At 65.4% G+C, this 16,022-nt stretch overlaps 3 protein-coding genes across 17 annotated transcripts; 2 read left to right on the forward strand and 1 right to left on the reverse strand.

Annotated features, from left to right (window-relative positions):
* The first annotated feature begins 161 nt into the window (after positions 1-161).
* KAT5 (lysine acetyltransferase 5) lies at positions 162-14,084 on the forward strand. Of its 2 annotated transcripts, XM_049835687.1 has the most exons (14): positions 162-218; positions 349-415; positions 947-1,015; positions 2,078-2,214; positions 3,847-4,056; positions 7,116-7,196; positions 8,643-8,717; positions 9,701-9,949; positions 10,467-10,556; positions 10,639-10,779; positions 11,635-11,728; positions 12,705-12,864; positions 13,506-13,587; positions 13,848-14,084. In XM_049835687.1, exons 1-14 carry the CDS (start codon positions 207-209, stop codon positions 13,980-13,982), a joined length of 1,602 nt encoding a protein of 533 aa, XP_049691644.1. In that variant the 5' UTR covers positions 162-206; the 3' UTR covers positions 13,983-14,084. The 2 variants fall into 2 exon arrangements, with proteins under 2 accessions (XP_049691644.1, XP_049691645.1); XM_049835688.1 differs by lacking the exon at positions 3,847-4,056 and having other exon boundaries at positions 174-218.
* Positions 4,087-7,106, forward strand: LOC126053412 (DNA-directed RNA polymerase II subunit RPB1-like). Of its 14 annotated transcripts, none has more exons than XM_049835677.1 (5): positions 4,087-4,285; positions 4,326-4,856; positions 5,347-5,438; positions 5,808-5,986; positions 6,154-7,106. In XM_049835677.1, the coding sequence occupies exons 1-5, from the start codon at positions 4,147-4,149 to the stop codon at positions 6,758-6,760; spliced, it is 1,548 nt and encodes a 515-aa protein (XP_049691634.1). In that variant the 5' UTR covers positions 4,087-4,146; the 3' UTR covers positions 6,761-7,106. The 14 variants fall into 14 exon arrangements, 13 of the variants coding, with proteins under 13 accessions (XP_049691634.1, XP_049691635.1, XP_049691642.1 ...); XM_049835678.1 differs by lacking the exon at positions 5,347-5,438 and having other exon boundaries at positions 4,326-4,429; positions 4,574-4,752; positions 5,514-5,986; XM_049835685.1 differs by having other exon boundaries at positions 4,326-4,429.
* Positions 14,080-15,601, reverse strand: RNASEH2C (ribonuclease H2 subunit C). The gene is made up of 4 exons (XM_049790924.1): positions 15,318-15,601; positions 14,777-14,898; positions 14,516-14,635; positions 14,080-14,216 (listed from the first exon to the last, which is right to left on the reverse strand). Exons 1-4 carry the CDS (start codon positions 15,457-15,459, stop codon positions 14,166-14,168), a joined length of 435 nt encoding a protein of 144 aa, XP_049646881.1. The 5' UTR covers positions 15,460-15,601; the 3' UTR covers positions 14,080-14,165.
* Between the last annotated feature and the right edge of the window lie 421 nt (positions 15,602-16,022).

Here is a 16,022-nt window from a genome sequence, read left to right on the forward strand (position 1 = left end):
GGGAAGGCGACACGATCGCGCCGCCGCTTGCGGAAGCGCCGCCGCCCCCACGTGACCGCGGCTGCCGGGAAAGCCCCGCCCCCTTCTTTTGCATACGCCGAGTGGGGCGGTTCCCCACCCCCCACCCACTCCCTCCCGGAGGAGCCGGAAGGGGCGGGGAAAATCCCGGAAGTGGGTCCGACGGCCCGGAAGCGGAGGCCGGGAGGATGGCGGAGGTGGTGAGTAAGGGGGGGAGGGGGGCGGGGAAGGCGGTAACGGGGACGGGACCCCCCCCGACGGGTTGTGGGGACCCCCCGGACCCCCCCGGCCCCCCCCGAGGCCTGACGCTCCCCCCCGGCCCCCCCGCAGGGGGAGGTGTCCGAGGGCTGCCGCCTGCCAGTCCTGCGCCGTAACCAGGACAACGAGGATGAGTGGCGTGAGTGGGGCGGGGCAAGGGGCGGGGCCTGCGGGGGGGCGGGGCCTGGGCGAAGGGGAGGGAAAGGACGGAGGGGGTGGGGGCTGGAGGAGGGGCGGGCCCGGGGGGGCGGGGCCTGGGTGGAGGGGCGCGAAGGAACAAGGCGTGGTTTGTGGGGAGGGGCGGGGCCTGGGTGGAAGGGAGGAGCCTGCGGGGGGCGGGGGCTGTGTGCAGGGGCGGGGCTTGGGTGGAGAGGCGGGGTTTGGAGGAAGGGCGGGGCCTGCAGAGGAGGGGCGGGGCCTGCGGGCAGGGGGTCTTTGGGGGGGGGGGTCCCTAAGGGGGTGGGGAGGATTGGGGGGGGTCTCCGGGGGTGTTTGGGGATGGGGGGTTGGGGGCATTTGGGGGGGCAGGGGTGGGGTTTTGGGCCCCCCCAGGGTCACATCCCAGGCTGGGGGGGTCAGGGGGTCCCCAGGGAGTTTTGGGGGTCCCTGGGGGGGGGGGGGGATGTCCCCAAAAGGGGGGTGGTGACACACCCCACCCCACCCCCCCCAGCACTGGCCGAGATCCTGAGTGTGAAGGACATCAGTGGGAGAAAACTCTTCTACGTCCACTACATCGACTGTGAGTGGGGGGGGGATGCGGGGGTAGCACGGGGACATGGGGGGGGGGGGGGGATGGGAAGGGGGGGGCACCACCCCCCCGGTGTCCCCAAGGGCAAAGTGGGGACACGGAGCAGCTACAGGGTGACACAGAGGAGGCATGGGGGTCCCAGCACACCCCCCTGTCACCCTGTGTGTGTCGTCCCCCCCCCCACGCAGTGTCCCCAGGGGGGACACAGAGGGACTATGGGGGACACGGGGGGGGGGCTATGGAGGGATTATGGCACTGAGGGTGCCAGCACCCTCTCTATCACCCTGTGTGTGTCCCCCATTAGTGTCCCCAACAGCAGGGTAGGGTTACAGAGAAGACATGGGGGGGGCAGGACAGAGGGGACATGGGGGGGCTATAGAGGTGGTATGGGGGAGGCTGGGTCTGCCAGCACCCCCCCCCATCACCCCGTGTCTGTGTCCCCCCCGTGTCCTCACGTACGGCACAGGATCATGGAGGGGCTACAGGGGGACACAGAGGGGACATGGGGGGGGGTTACAAGGGGGTCTGGGGGTGCCAGAACACCCCCCCCAGGTGTCCCCAGGAGCAGGGCAGGGTCACAGAGAGGCTATGGGGGGACATGCAGGGGCTGCGGGGGGGACAAAGAAGGGGCTCAGGGATGCCAGTGCCCCCCCCTCACTCCATGTCCCCCCCGGTGTCCCCAAGGGTGGGCTGGGGACGTGGAGGGGCTGCAGAGGGATGCGGGGGGGGGGGGGGACACAGAGGGGACATGGGGTGTTCTAGGGGTGCTGGTACCCCCCATCGCCCCGTGTGTGTGCCCCCCAGCGTCCCTTGGTGTCCCCAAGAGCGGGGTGGGGACGTGGAGGGGCTGCAGGGGGACACGAGGGGGACTTGGGGGACTTGCCAGCACCCTCCCTGTCACTCCCATCTGTGGCGTGTCCCCCCCCCAGTGTCCCCAACAGCAGCGTGGGGACACGGAGAGGCTACAGGGAGAGTCCGTGGGGGGCTCCGGGGGGACACGGGGGGGTGCCATTGTCACCCCGTGTGTTTTTGTGTCCCCCCGGGTGTCCCCAGTCAACAAGCGCCTGGACGAATGGGTGACCCACGACCGGCTGGATCTGAAGCGGGTGCAGGTGCCGCGGAAAGAAGCCAAGACCCCCACCAAGAACGGGCTGCCCGGCTCCCGGCCCGGTTCCCCGGAGCGCGATCCGGTGAGGGGACAGCTTGGGGACAGCTGGGGGGGGACGACGGGGACACAAGTCCTGGGGAAGGGGGGGTGGGATGTTGTAGGGCGAGGGGGGGGCATGTGGGGACAGGGGGTGGTCTTGGGGGCTGTGCCAGGGAGAGGGGACAGGCCTGGGGGGACACCAGGGAGAGTATCGTGACAGGGGACAGCCCTGGGGGGACACCATGACCAGGGGACAGCCCTGGGGGGACACCAGGGACAGTATCGCAACAAGGGACAGCCCTGGGGGACACCAGGGACAGTATCACAACAGGGGACAGCCCTGGGGGGACACCAGGGACAGTATCGCAACAAGGGACAGCCCTGGGGGGACACCAGGGACAGTATCACGACAGGGGACAGCCCTGGGGGGACACCAGGGACAGTATCGCAACAAGGGACAGCCCTGGGGGGACACCAGGGACAGTATCACGACAGGGGACAGCCCTGGGGGGACACCAGGGACAGTATCACGACAGGGGACAGCCCTGGGGGGACACCAGGGACAGTATCACAACAGGGGGCAGCCCTGGGAGGACACCAGGGACAGTATCATGACAGGGGACAGCCCTGGGGGGACACCAGGGACAGTATCACGACAGGGGACAGCCTTGGGGGGACACCAGGGACAGTATCGCAACAGGGGGCAGCCCTGGGGGGACACCAGGGCCAACATAAGGACAAAGGAGAGTAGTGGGGACACATATCGGGGACAAAGGACAGCGTGGGGACTGGGGACAGCCCCAAGGGGACAGGAATAGGGGACAGTGGGGGACAAGGGACAGCCCTGGGGACACACAGCAGGACAGGGGACAGCCCTGGGGGGACACGAGGGACAGGGGACAGCCCTGGGGGGACACGAGGGACAGGGGACAGCTCTGGGGGGACACGAGGGACAGCGTGGGGACAGGGTCAGCCTTGGGGACACACACCAGGGACAGGGGACAGCCTTGGGGGGACACGAGGGACAGGGGACAGCCCTAGGGACACAGAGCAGGGACAGAGGACGGTGTGAGGACAAGGGACAGCCTCGGGGGGGGGGGACACGGCAGGGACGGGGGACAGCCTTGGGGTGGCACACCGGGGACGTGGGACAGCGTGGGGACAGGGGACAACCCTGGGGACACACACCAGGGACAGGGGACGGCCCCGTGGGGGACGCGTTGGCCAGGGGACAGCCCTGGAGCCAGGAGGGGACACCCGGAGCCGTTGGGGACAGACCCGGGTCCGGTGGGGACACCGGGAGCTGTTGGGGGACACCCAGAGTCAGGGGCCACCCCCCAACCCCGGGGACAACCCTGGGAGGGGGTGGTGGTGACATCCAGACCCAAGGGACACCCCCAGACCCGCCCCCCCCCCACTCCCCCAGGGGCCACCCCAAAACCCTTCGGGGACGTCCCCGACCCCTCTACGGGACCCGGGGGACGTCCCCGTCACCTGGGGAGGGGACACCGGGGATCCACTGGGGACAAGCGGCGAGGGGGGGCTGGTGGGGTGACCCGGCTCTGGGGGGGGGCCACCACCCTCCGGTTCGTCCCCAAAGCCACGCGACGGCTTCGTCCCCACGTCCCCGCGTCCCCACCTTCCCCCTAAATGCCTCCTCTTCCTCCCGGCGCAGAGGAAGAGCCTGGACCTGGCGTTGCCGGCGGCCCCCGCCAGCGGGAAGAGCTTGCCGGGGCCACCGGGGCCACCGGGGCCACCGGGGCCACCGGGGTCGGGGACAGGGACGGTGCCGGTGCCGGTTCAGATCACCCTTCGCTTTCACCTGCCCAAGGAGAGCGAGGCCGAGCCCCCCCCGGCCCCCCCGCCCGGCGGCCAGCGCCCCACGGTAACCCCCAGGGTCCCCACGTGTCCCCAGGTGTCCCCAGTGGGTCCCCCCGCAGGTCCCGTGGTGGCCCCCCGCCCCCCCCCCCCCAGCATGGCAGCCCCTGGTTCCGGAGGGTCTTTGTCACCATCGGTGTCCCCAACGGGTGCCCATCGCCATCCCTGTCCCCAGTGGGTCCCCGGCTTTGTCCCCAGTGGGTCCCCGGCTTTGTCCCCAGTGGGTCCTTGTCGCCGTCCCTGTCCCCAGTGGGTCCCCAGCTTTGGCCCCAACAGGTCCCTGTCCCCAGTGGGTCCCAAGTTTTGTCCCCAGTGGGTCCTTGTCGCCGTCCCTGTCCCCAGTGGGTCCCCGGCTTTGTCCCCAGTGGGTCCTCGTCGCCGTCCCTGTCCCCAGTGGGTCCCCAGCTTTGTCCCCAGTGGGTCCTTGTCGCTGTCCCTGTCCCCAGTGGGTCCCCGGTTTTGTCCCCAGTGGGTCCTTGTCGCCGTCCCTGTCCCCAGTGGGTCCCCAGCTTTGGCCCCAACAGGTCCCTGTCCCCAGTGGGTCCCAAGTTTTGTCCCCAGTGGGTCCCTGGCTTTGTCCCCAGTGGGTCCTCGTCACCGTCCCTGTCCCCAGTGGGTCCCCGGCTTTGTCCCCAGTGGGTCCTCGTCACCGTCCCTGTCCCCAGTGGGTCCCCGGCTTTGTCCCCAGTGGGTCCTCGTCGCCGTCCCTGTCCCCAGTGGGTCCCCGGCTTTGTCCCCAGTGGGTCCTTGTCGCCGTCCCTGTCCCCAGTGGGTCCCCGGCTTTGTCCCCAGTGGGTCCTCGTCGCCGTCCCTGTCCCCAGTGGGTCCCCGGCTTTGTCCCCAGTGGGTCCTTGTCGCTGTCCCTGTCCCCAGTGGGTCCCCAGCTTTGTCCCCAGTGGGTCCTCGTCACCGTCCCTGTCCCCAGTGGGTCCCCAGTTTTGTCCCCAGTGGGTCCTCGTCACCGTCCCTGTCCCCAGTGGGTCCCAAGTTTTGTCCCCAGTGGGTCCCCGGCTTTGTCCCCAGTGGGTCCTCGTCACCGTCCCTGTCCCCAGTGGGTCCCCAGCTTTGGCCCCAACAGGTCCCTGTCCCCAGTGGGTCCCAAGTTTTGTCCCCAGTGGGTCCCTGGCTTTGTCCCCAGTGGGTCCTCGTCACCGTCCCTGTCCCCAGTGGGTCCCCGGCTTTGTCCCCAGTGGGTCCTCGTCACCGTCCCTGTCCCCAGTGGGTCCCCGGCTTTGTCCCCAGTGGGTCCTTGTCGCCGTCCCTGTCCCCAGTGGCTCCCCAGCTTTGGCCCCAACAGGTCCCTGTCCCCAGTGGGTCCCAAGTTTTGTCCCCAGTGGGTCCCCGGCTTTGTCCCCAGTGGGTCCTCGTCACCGCCCCTGTCCCCAGTGGGTCCCTGGCTTTGTCCCCAGTGGGTCCTCGTCACCGTCCCTGTCCCCAGTGGATCCCCAGCTTTGGCCCCAACAGGTCCCCGTCCCCAGTGGGTCCCAAGTTTTGTCCCCAGTGGGTCCTTGTCGCCGTCCCTGTCCCCAGTGGGTCCCCGGCTTTGTCCCCAGTGGGTCCCTGGCTTTGTCCCCAGTGGGTCCTCGTCACCGTCCCTGTCCCCAGTGGGTCCCCGGCTTTGTCCCCAGTGGGTCCGTGTCGCTGTCCCTGTCCCCAGTGGGTCCCCGGTTTTGTCCCCAGTGGGTCCCCGGTTTTGTCCCCAGTGGGTCCTTGTCGCCGTCCCTGTCCCCAGTGGGTCCCCAGTTTTGTCCCCAACAGATCCCTGGCTTTGTCCCCACTGGGTCCTCGTCATCGTCCCTGTCCCCAGTGGGTCCCCGGTTTTGTCCCCAGTGGGTCCTTGTCGCCGTCCCTGTCCCCAGTGGGTCCCCAGTTTTGTCCCCAACAGATCCCTGGCTTTGTCCCCAGTGGGTCCTTGTCACCATCCCTGTCCCCAGTGGGTGCCAAGTTTTGTCCCCAGTGGGTCCTTCTCGCAGTCCCTGTCCCCAGTGGGTCCCCGGCTTTGTCCCCAACAGGTCCCTGTCCCCAGCGGGTGTCTGGTTGTGTGCCCAGTGGGTCCTTGTCACCATCCCTGTCCCCAGTGGGTCCCCGGCTTTGTCCCCAGCAGGTCCCCGGCTTTGTCCCCAGCAGGTCCCTGTCCCAGTGGATCCCCGTCACTGTCTCTGTCCCCAACAGGTCCCTGTCACCATCTCTGTCCCCAGTGGGTGCCTGATTTTGTCCCCACCAGGTCCCCATCCCTGTCACCAATGGGTCCCTGTCCCCAGTGGGTCCCTGGTTTTGTCCCCAAGGGGTTCTTGTCCCCAGCGGGTCCCTGTCCCCAACGGGTCCCATCCCATCCCTGTCCCCAGTGGGTGCCTGTTCTGTCCCCAGTGGGTTCTTGTCCCCAGCAGGTCCCCATCGCTGTCCCCGTCCCCAGTAGGTTCCTGGGTCCGTCCCCAGTGGCTGCCTGTCCCCAGTGGGGTCCCCATCGCTGTCCCTGTCCCCAGTGGGTCTCTGTCCCCAGCTGGGTCCCCCCCAGCCGAGTGTCCCCACCCCCACCGTGTCCTCCCCCCAGCACCCCAGTGTCCCCATCACTGTCCCCACAGGCCACCTCCCCCCCCCCGCCATGGCTGGGTGTCCCCCTCTGCGTGGTGGGGTGTCCCCTGAGCCTCCCCCCTCCCAGGGCAGGGCTGTGCTGGGGCCATACTGGGAGCACTGGGGGGCTGCTGGGGTGATGATACTGGGAGCACTGGGGTGATACTGGGGACTGCTAGGGGCTACTGGGGCAATACTGGGAGCACTGGGGGGCTGCTGGGATAACACTGGGACCACTGGGGTGATACTGGGGACCTCTAGGGGCTACTGGGGCAATACTGGGAGCACTGGGGGCCTGCTGGGGTGACACTGGGAGCACTGGGGAGATACTGGGGACTGCTAGGGGCTACTGGGGCAATACTGGGAGCACTGGGGAGGGGCAACAGACCCTCTTACTGCTCCCAGTTGCGCCCCCCAGCAGCAGGGCTGGGTGTTACTGGGCGGGACTGGGAAGAACTGGGAGGGACTGGGAGGGACTGACGGGTGTCCCTGCAGAAGCGTAAGGTGGAGGTGGTGTCACCCGCCACCCCCGTCCCCGCCGCCACCGAGACCTCGCAGGCCTCCGTCTTCCCCCAGGTGAGACCAGTGCTTCCCAGTAACCACCCAGTAACCACCCAGTAACGCCAGCGACCCCCCCCAGTAACGCCAGTAACTACCCAGTAGCAGCAGCAGTTCAGAAACTGTGTTCTCACCCGTAACAGGTAGCAACTTTCCGGTAACGCCAGTAATTTCTACTATTTCCCAGTAATACCAGTATAACCTTAATGAAAGGAGTAATTCCCCAGTAACACCAGTAGCTGACTAGTAACACCAGTAACTGACCAGTAACTAACAAACCAGAGCAGTACCTGCGTGCTAAATTCTCATTCACACCAGTAGCAGCTGGGAAACTCCCAGTAACACCAGGCATTTTGCAGCAACACCAGTATCCTATTAGTAAAACTAGTAACTGCTCAGTAACAAACCAGTAACCAACCAGTAACACCAGTAACCAACCAGTAAAAGCAATAGCTGCATGGCAACTTTTCATTCACACCAGTAGCAGTTGGTGACTTCTCAATAACACCAATAACTTCCCAGTATATCCCAGTAACACCAATATTCTCTCGGTAAAGCCGCTAAGCTCCCAGTAGCTAACCAGTAACCCCACTAACTACTCAGTAAGAGCAATGACTGTGTAGTAGCTTCCCAGTAACACCAATCATTTTCCAGTACTTCCCAGTAATATGAGTAATCTTGGTAAAACCAATAAGCACTGAGTAGCACCAGTAACTAACCAGTAACCTACCACTAACACCAGTAACTAACCGCTAACACCAGTAACTAACCAGTAACCAACAAATAACACCAGTAACTAACCAGTAACCAACCAGTAACCAAGCACTAACCCCAGTAACTAACCAATAACACCAGTAACCAACAAGAAATTACTTATTAATCACTTATTAACCCAAACGCCACTTAGGACCCCTCCCACTCTTCCCAGTAATCCCCCCCAGTCCTCCCAGTACCCCCCCCAACTCCCTGGGGGCATCCCCAGTCCCTTGGGGGGTCCCCAAACCCTGGGGGGTCTCCAGACCCTTATGGGGGGCCCTGGGGGGGTCATTAATTCTCTGGGGGGTCTCCAGTCCCTGGGGGAGGGGGTCCCCAAACCCTGGGGGGGGGGTGGGTCTCCAGTCCCTTGGGGGGGCCCCAAGCCCTGGGGGGTGTCTCTTGTCCCTTGTGGGGATCCCCTGACTCCTGGGGGGGGTCTCCACTCTCTTATGGGGGGGGCCCAAGCCCTGGGGGGCTGTCTCCAGTTCTTTGAGGGGGTCCCCAAACCCGGGGGGGGTCCCCTTGACCTGGGAGGGGGGGGTCCTAAAGCCCTGGGGGGGGGGTCCCCCTAAGCCCTAGGTGGGTTCTCGGGGGCAGGGGGGGTGTCTTATGACCATTGGGGGTGTCCCCAGCCCCTCGGGGGGTCCTCAGGTTCTGGGGGGGGTCTTTGGGGGGGGGGGTGATGCTGATGCCCCCCCTTCTGTGCAGAACGGCTCCGCTCGCCGGGCAGTGGCCGCCCAGCCAGGACGCAAGAGGAAATCGGCTTGTCTGGGCACCGACGAGGTGGGGGGGGACACAGGACGTGGGGGGGGACACGGGACGTGGGGAGGACATGGGACATGGCGGGGGGACACTGGGGGGACGGGGGGACGCTGGGGCGAGAGGGCTACCCAGCTCCAGTGGGGTGGGGGCAGAGGGGAGGGCAAGGGAGGGGGGAAAACAGCCTTGAGATGGGGAAACTGAGGCAGGGGAGGGGAGGAACAGCCTGGAAATGGGGAAACTGAGGCAGGGGAGGGGAAATGGGGTGAGGGAATGGAGGAAACCTGGTGGTAAACTGGGGAAAGTGAGGCAGGAAAGGGGAAAAACAGTCTGGAAATGGGGAAACCGAGGCAGGGGAGGGGAAATGGGGTGAGGGAATGGAGGAAACCTGCCCTTAAACTGGGGAAAGCGAGGCAGGAAAGGGGAGAAAAAGCCTGGGAATGGGGAAACTGAGGCAGGGAAGGGGAAATGGGACAAGGAAAAGGGGGAAATCCACCCTTAAACTGCAGAAACTGAGGCAGGAGAGGGGAAATGGGACAAGAAAAGGGAGAAAAACCAGCCTTAAACTGGGGAAATTGAGGCAGGGGTAGGGAAAAACAGCCCTTGATGAGGGAAACTGGGGCAAGGAAGGGGAACAAGGAAAGATAAGAGAGGGAAATCAACATTAAAGAGGGGAAAGCAAGGCAAGGAAGGGGAAATGGAGTAAAAAAGGGGGAAAACAACCTTGAAATGGGGAAACTCAGGCACGGGGGGAAATGAGACAAAAAAAAGGAGCAAGCCTGCCTGTAAACTGGGGAAACTGAGGCAGGGGAGGGGAAATGGGGGGAAGGACAAGGAGGGAAACCAACCTTAAACTGGGGAAACTGAGGCAGGGGAAGGGAAAAAGAGCAAGAAACAGAGCAAAACCAACCTTAAACTGGGGAAACTGAGGCAGGGGAAGGCGGAACGAGCCATCAAGCGGGACAGAGGGTCTCACAGCTGGGATTAACACCAAATAACCCCCCCAGGACTCTCAGGACTCGTCGGACGGAGCCCCCTCGGCGCCGCGGATGACGGGCAGCCTGGTTTCGGATCGCAGCCACGATGACATCGTCACGCGGATGAAAAACATCGAATGCATCGAGCTGGGGCGGCATCGCCTCAAACCCTGGTACTTCTCCCCCTACCCCCAGGAGCTGACGGCGCTGCCCGTCCTCTACCTCTGCGAATTCTGCCTCAAGTACGGCCACAGCCTCCGCTGCCTCCAGCGTCACCTGGTAGGGACCCCCCCCCGCCTCAATAATTGGGGACCCCCCTGGGTGCACTGGAGACCCTCCCTTGGGGTGGATCTTCTCTCCTTGGGGTGGCTTGAGGGCCCCCAGGGTAACACTGAACCACTTGGGGTAATGCCGACCCCCCCCCAGGGCAGATCTGAGGCGTCCCCCCCCCCGCCCCAAGGTGGATTGGGGGGACACCCACCCCCCCCCAGGGTGATGGGGGAACCCCCTGGGGTGGATTTCGCCTTCCCAGATTGGCACGGGGACCCCCGGGATGGGTCTGAGTCCCCCCTGGGGTAACACTGACCCCCCCCCCCAGGGCAAATTTAACACACACACACCCCCGGGGCATCAATCCCCCCCGAGGGCACATATCTACCCTCCCTGGGCAAACAACTCCCCCCCCACTATTTACACCTCTCAGGAGATGTTACCCCCCCCGAATCCCCCCAAGAAATCCAATTCACACACCCCCTTTTTTTACACCCCCTCCCCCTTTTTTTTTACCCCTCCCCAGACCAAATGCGACCTGCGACACCCCCCGGGCAACGAGATCTATCGCAAAGGCACCATCTCCTTCTTCGAGATAGACGGACGGAAGAACAAGGTAACGCGGGATGGGGGGGGGGTGTCCTGGGGGATACCCCCAAATGCTGACGTCCTCCCTGACCCCCCCGGGACCCCCCCAGAGTTATTCGCAGAACCTTTGCTTGTTGGCCAAGTGTTTTCTGGACCACAAGACGTTGTATTACGACACTGACCCCTTTCTCTTCTACGTCATGACCGAGTACGACTGCAAGGGCTTCCACATCGTCGGCTACTTCTCCAAGGTGGGGAGGGGTCCAGGGGGGCTTCTGGGAAGGTCCGGGGGTGGGTAAAGGGGTTTTGGGGAAGCTGGAGGAGATAGGGGGGAGTCCTGGGGGATGAAGGGGTGGGGAAGGATCTGAGGGGGGTGAGGATGCGTCCTTGGGAGGCTGGGGAAGGGTCCTGGGGGTCCCTGGGGGTTGGGAGGGGGACCGAGGGGGTGGGGAAGGGTCTTTGGGGGGCTGGGGAAGGGCTCTGGAGGTCCCCCAAGGATGGGAGGGGGACAAAAGGGGAATTGGGAGTCACTAGGGGGCTGGGGAAGGGTCCTAGGGGGTCCTTGGGGAATGGGATGGGGGGCTGAAGGGGTGGGGAGGGGTCCTAGGGGGTCAGGAGGGGGGTCAGGATGGGTCCTTGGGGGGCTGGGGAAGGGTCCTGGGGGTCTTGGGGGGAAGGGAAAGGTCCTGGGGGGTCCCTGGGCAACAGGAGGAGTCTTGGTGGGGGAATTTGGGGAGGGGTCCGTAGGGACAGGGCTGTGTTTGGGGTCCCCTGGGGGGGTTTTGCAGGGGGAGGGAAGCTGGGACGCCCCCCAGAGTTTTAGGGTCCTCAGAAGGCTTTTGGGGGACCCCCAGGGGTGTGGTCTTGGGGGGGGCAGCTTTGGGGGGGCTTTTGGGGGTCCCTGGGGGTTTGGGGGAGGTCCAGGGGGGCTTTGGGGGATCCCGGGGGGATCCCAAGGAGTTTTGGGGGGTCCCTGGGGGGGTTGGCAGGTCCCTGGTGGTTTGGGGAACTCCCAGGGGCTTTGGGGGAGGCAAGGGGGGGGGTTGGGGGAGTCCCTGGGGGCATTTGGGGTGCCAGCTGATTTTGGGGGGGTGGGGGTGTCACAGGAGAAGGAGTCGACGGAGGATTACAACGTGGCCTGTATCCTCACCCTGCCGCCCTACCAGCGCCGGGGCTACGGCAAGCTGCTCATCGAGTTCAGTGAGCGACTCCCCTAAATTTTTCTCCACTGGGGACCCCCCCTAAACCCCCAGGGACCCCCCCCAAATCCCCAGGGACCCTCCAAACCCTCACCAAGGCAGCCCCGCTCAGCCTCCATTGAGAAGCTTCAAAACTCCTCTGATAAACCCTTAAAATTCTCTAGGTCGGGGAATAACCCCCCTGGGCACCCCAAAAATGCTTGGGGAGGACCCCAAAATTCCCTAGACATATTCTGAAAACCCATGGGGGGGGGGGGGCAACACCCACTTAGAGACCCCTAAAATACTTTGAGGGGCCCCAAAATCCCTCCCAAAAGGTTCTGAAAACTCTCCCAGGGGCTTAACGCCCTTCTGGGGTGCCCCAAAATGCACCAGGGAACCCCAAAACTCTGTGGGGTAGACCCTGCTGGAGGGGGGAACCTCAGAAACCCTTTCAGGGCACCAAACACTGCTTGGGAGAACCCCAAAATACACCAGGGGACCCCAAAAACCCTTTGTGGGGCAAAGCCTGCCATGAGGGGAGATCCCAAAAACTCTTCCAGGAAGCTAAGCCCCCCCCAGTGGATCCTAAAATACACCAGGGGCCCCAAAATCCCCTCTGGGGTGGGTATGGCAAAACCCTGTGGGGAACCCCAAAATCCTCCCCAGGGACCCTGCAGACCCTCCTGGGTGGGGGGGGGGGAACCCCAAACCCCCTCTGTGGGGCAAACCTTGTTGTAGGGCCCTTCTCAGACCAGAGCAACCCCCCCCCCACGGGCACCCCAAAATACACCAGGGACCCCCCCAAAAAAAACCTTCTGCAGTGCAAAACCTGCCACGGGGTGGGTGAACCCCCAGAAAACCCTCCTGGAAGGAAAACTACTGCCGGGATCCCCCAAAGTACAGCAAAACCCCAAATCCCTTTTGCAGACCTTCCTGGGGGGGGGGGGGGGGGGGCCAACTCTGGCATGACACCCTCCCCCCCACTCCCCCAAAAGGCTACGAGCTCTCCAAGGTGGAGGGGAAGACGGGGACCCCCGAGAAGCCGCTGTCGGACCTGGGGCTCCTCTCGTACCGCAGCTACTGGTCCCAGACCATCCTGGAGATCCTGATGGGGCTGAAGGCCGAGGGGGGGGAGCGCCCCCAAATCACCATCAAGTAAGCCCGGACCCCCTCCCCGAGGCTCCTCCCCCTCCTCCCCGTGGCTCCACCCCCTCCTCGAGGCTCCACCCCCCCCTCGCTTTCCCCACATCCTCCCCCAGCACCTGGGGAACTGGCTGCTCCTCCTGGCACCGCCCACCCTGCCCAAAGCCCCGCCCCTTGTGAGGACACACCTCGAAATGCTTCAGGCTCCACCCCCTTGTTTATCCCAGGAAACACCTCCTGGCTCCGCCCACCTGGCCCAAAGTCCCACCCACTCCCACCTGCCACTCTGCTCAAAGCCACACCCCCTTTTAAAGCCCCACCCCTTTCTCTGTCACAGGGCAGCCCACCAGGCCACCCCCTCCTCCTTTAGGCCACACCCCCTGCAAGCAAGCCCCACCCCTTTCTAATCTAGCACCTGGGCCTGGGCAGCACCCTTAAGCCCCACCCAGCCAGCCCTAAGCTCCACCCCTTCTCCCAGAGACTCCGCCCCCTCCCCTAACCCTTAGGGTTTCCCCAGGACAGAGGAAAGGGGATTTGGGGGGGGGGGGGGCGCTTTAAGGCAGGGCCCAGAGGGGGATGGGGGGGTTCTGGGGGTACCACCCCCCCTCCTCACACCCCCCTAAACCCCGCCCACCTCCCCAACCCCCCCCCAGTGAGATCAGCGAGATCACCAGCATCAAGAAGGAGGACGTCATCTCCACGCTCCAGTACCTCAACCTCATCAACTACTACAAGGTCAGGGTCCCCCCCCGGGGTTTTGGGGGGGCCGGGGGGGGCACACGAGCACCCTTGGGTCTCCTGAATTACAGGGGGGTGGGCCACCGGCGTACACGGGTCCCCCAAAACCCTCAGTGAGGGGACCCCAACTCCCCTTTGGGACATGGTAACCCCTGGGTGCATTATGGGGGGGGGGGCTTGCTGGACACCTGGGGGTCCCCCCCGTCGATGTGTGGGTGCCCCCCCGGACACCTGGGTGTGTGGTGTCCCCCCCGCAGGGACAATACATCCTGACGCTGTCAGAGGACATCGTGGAGGGACACGAGCGGGCGATGCTGAAGCGGGTGCTGCGCATCGACGCCAAGTGCCTCCATTTTACCCCCAAGGACTGGAGCAAGAGGGGCAAGTGGTGAGGCCACGCCCACCCACCACCACCCTCTTTGGCCACACCCACCTGCCACACCGCACCCCACCTCATTACCCCACAGCCGGTAATTAAACATCAGCAACTGGCACTCGGCTCTGCCTCTTTTATTGGGGGGTGGGACTTATACAGGCCCTGCCCCACAGGGGAGGGGCTTGGTGGGTGGGGTCTGTCAGGGCTCCGCCTCCTCGCTGCTGTCGGTCTCAGGGACAGGGGCATGGATCTGGGGGGCAGAAAAAGGGGGAGGGGGGAGGAACCCAGGTGTTTGGGACCCATAAGTGTGGGTCCAGGCGTCCGTGCCCCATAAGTGTGGGGCCCAGGACCTCCCCCAACCCCCTCACCCCACAGACCCCAGCGTCTGTGCCCCACAAGTGTGGGTCCAGGTGTCTGCACCCCATAAGTATGGGTCCCGGGATGTCTCCCACCCCCAGACTCCAGCATCCGTGCCCCATAAGTGTGGGTCCAGGTGTCCGTGCCCCATAAGTGTGGGTCCCGGGACCTCCCCCAGCCCCCTGGACTCACCGCGTGGGCGAGGGGTCCCCACTGCAGCGCCAGGGCCAACCCCCCGGCAGGAGAGGGGATGACGTCAGCCTCCCAATCCGTGATGACGTCAAAAGTCCCCGTCACCGTCACCCACCGCTCCTGGAGGTCAAAGGTGAGAGGTCAGAGCGGGGCAGCGGACACGACCTGCCCCAAAGAAAGGAATTTTGGGGAACAACATGGGGGTTTGCTGCCCCGTAGGGGGAAATATTCCACGCCCCCCCATGTGTGGGGCGGCCTCACCTGGGGGTCTTTGTCATCGCTGGGGGGGGCGTCCCCCTCCCGCAGCAGCACCCCCCGGTAGCCGTGGGGCAGCGGCAGCTCCCGGCCCCCCATACGCCGCCCCCGGAACGAGGCCCACAGCTCTTGGTGGGGGAGAAAGGAGTGAGGGGGGGTGTCAGTGCCCCCAAACCTGCCCCATAGCGACCCCCTCAGCCCCACTGCGGCCCCCTCCCCCCCAAACTCCCCCAGACGCTCTCCTCTCAGCCCGCCAGAGCCCCCCCCTCCCATTTCAGCCCCACAGCAGCCTCCCCTCCCCTAGACACCCCCCCTCAGGCCCACAGCAGCCCCCCAGAAACCCCCTCTCCCAACCCAGCCCCACAGCAGCCCCCCCTCAGTCCCACAGGAGCCCCCCCTGCCCCAAACACACCCCCCTCAGCCCCATAAGAGCCCCCGTCTCCCACCTCAGCCCCACAGCAGCCCCCCGGAGCCCCCCCTCTCCCATCCCAGCCCCCCAGAGCCCCCTCCCTCCCTCCCTCCCTCCGGCCCTGTCCCGGTCCCTCACCGCCCCCGGGGCCGGGCTGGGTCCGCAGGAAAGCGGCCACGGGAGCGGGTCCGTCCCGCCCCACCCGGCAGGGCAGGAGCTGGACCGGCAGCCGGGGCCGGGCCTCGCCGGGAACGGCCCGCAGCCGAACTCCCGCCGCCATGACGGGCGCCGCGCCGGAAGGGGAAGTGACGCGCTAGAGGCGCCGGAAGGGAAAATGGCGGCGGGAGGTAAAATGGCGGCGGCGCGGGGCATGGCGGGACTTGTAGTTCCGGGCGGCGGGAGGCTCTGAGGGGGCCCCAGCCCCACGGATCCCCCCCATGGGACGCCCCCCCCGCCAAGCCCCATGGATTCCCCGTGGCCCCCACCCCCCCACATCCCCCTCTCAGCCCCACAGATCCCTCTGTGAGACCCCCCCATGGGGGTCCCCAGCCCCGCAGGTTCTCCACGGGACCCCCATGGCGCCCCCCTTCCCTCAGCCCCACAGGGACCCCCCCAGGATCCTGCTATGGGACCCCCATGGCCCCCCCCCCAACCCTCAGCCCCACAGATTCTCCACGGGACCCCCATGGCCCCCCCCATCCCTCAGCCCCCCATGGCCCCCCACAGCCCCACAGATTCCCCATAGGACCCCCCACATCATCGCCCCTCCCCCCGTACGTGTCCCCCCCACCAGGACCCCCCCCCCCATCGTCTTCCATCTGTGTGTCCCCCCCCCCGGAACGG

This window comes from Accipiter gentilis, chromosome 33 (assembly GCF_929443795.1).
Source record: "Accipiter gentilis chromosome 33, bAccGen1.1, whole genome shotgun sequence".
NCBI classification, from domain to species: Eukaryota; Metazoa; Chordata; class Aves; order Accipitriformes; family Accipitridae; genus Astur; species Astur gentilis.

Excerpts from the sequence above, each read along its gene's own strand:
- KAT5 (XM_049835687.1), top strand. Across the intron at positions 2,215-3,846 it reads GTTCCCCGGAGCGCGATCCG|AGGAAGAGCCTGGACCTGGC; the intron begins GTGAGGGGACAG and ends CTCCCGGCGCAG. Across the intron at positions 10,557-10,638 it reads TAGACGGACGGAAGAACAAG|AGTTATTCGCAGAACCTTTG; the intron begins GTAACGCGGGAT and ends GGACCCCCCCAG.
- LOC126053412 (XM_049835672.1), top strand. The coding sequence starts at position 4,147 with ATGGCAGCCCCTGGTTCCGGAGGGTCTTTGTCACCATCGGTGTCCCCA. Across the intron at positions 4,857-5,513 it reads CCCAGTGGGTCCTCGTCGCC|GTCCCCGTCCCCAGTGGGTC; the intron begins GTCCCTGTCCCC and ends TGGCCCCAACAG. Across the intron at positions 5,987-6,153 it reads ACCATCCCTGTCCCCAGTGG|GTCCCCGGCTTTGTCCCCAG; the intron begins GTGCCAAGTTTT and ends TGTCCCCAGCAG.
- RNASEH2C (XM_049790924.1), bottom strand. The coding sequence starts at position 15,459 with ATGGCGGCGGGAGTTCGGCTGCGGGCCGTTCCCGGCGAGGCCCGGCCC. Across the intron at positions 14,899-15,317 it reads CCAGCCCGGCCCCGGGGGCG|AGCTGTGGGCCTCGTTCCGG; the intron begins GTGAGGGACCGG and ends TCCCCCACCAAG. Across the intron at positions 14,636-14,776 it reads GCGATGACAAAGACCCCCAG|GAGCGGTGGGTGACGGTGAC; the intron begins GTGAGGCCGCCC and ends TTTGACCTCCAG.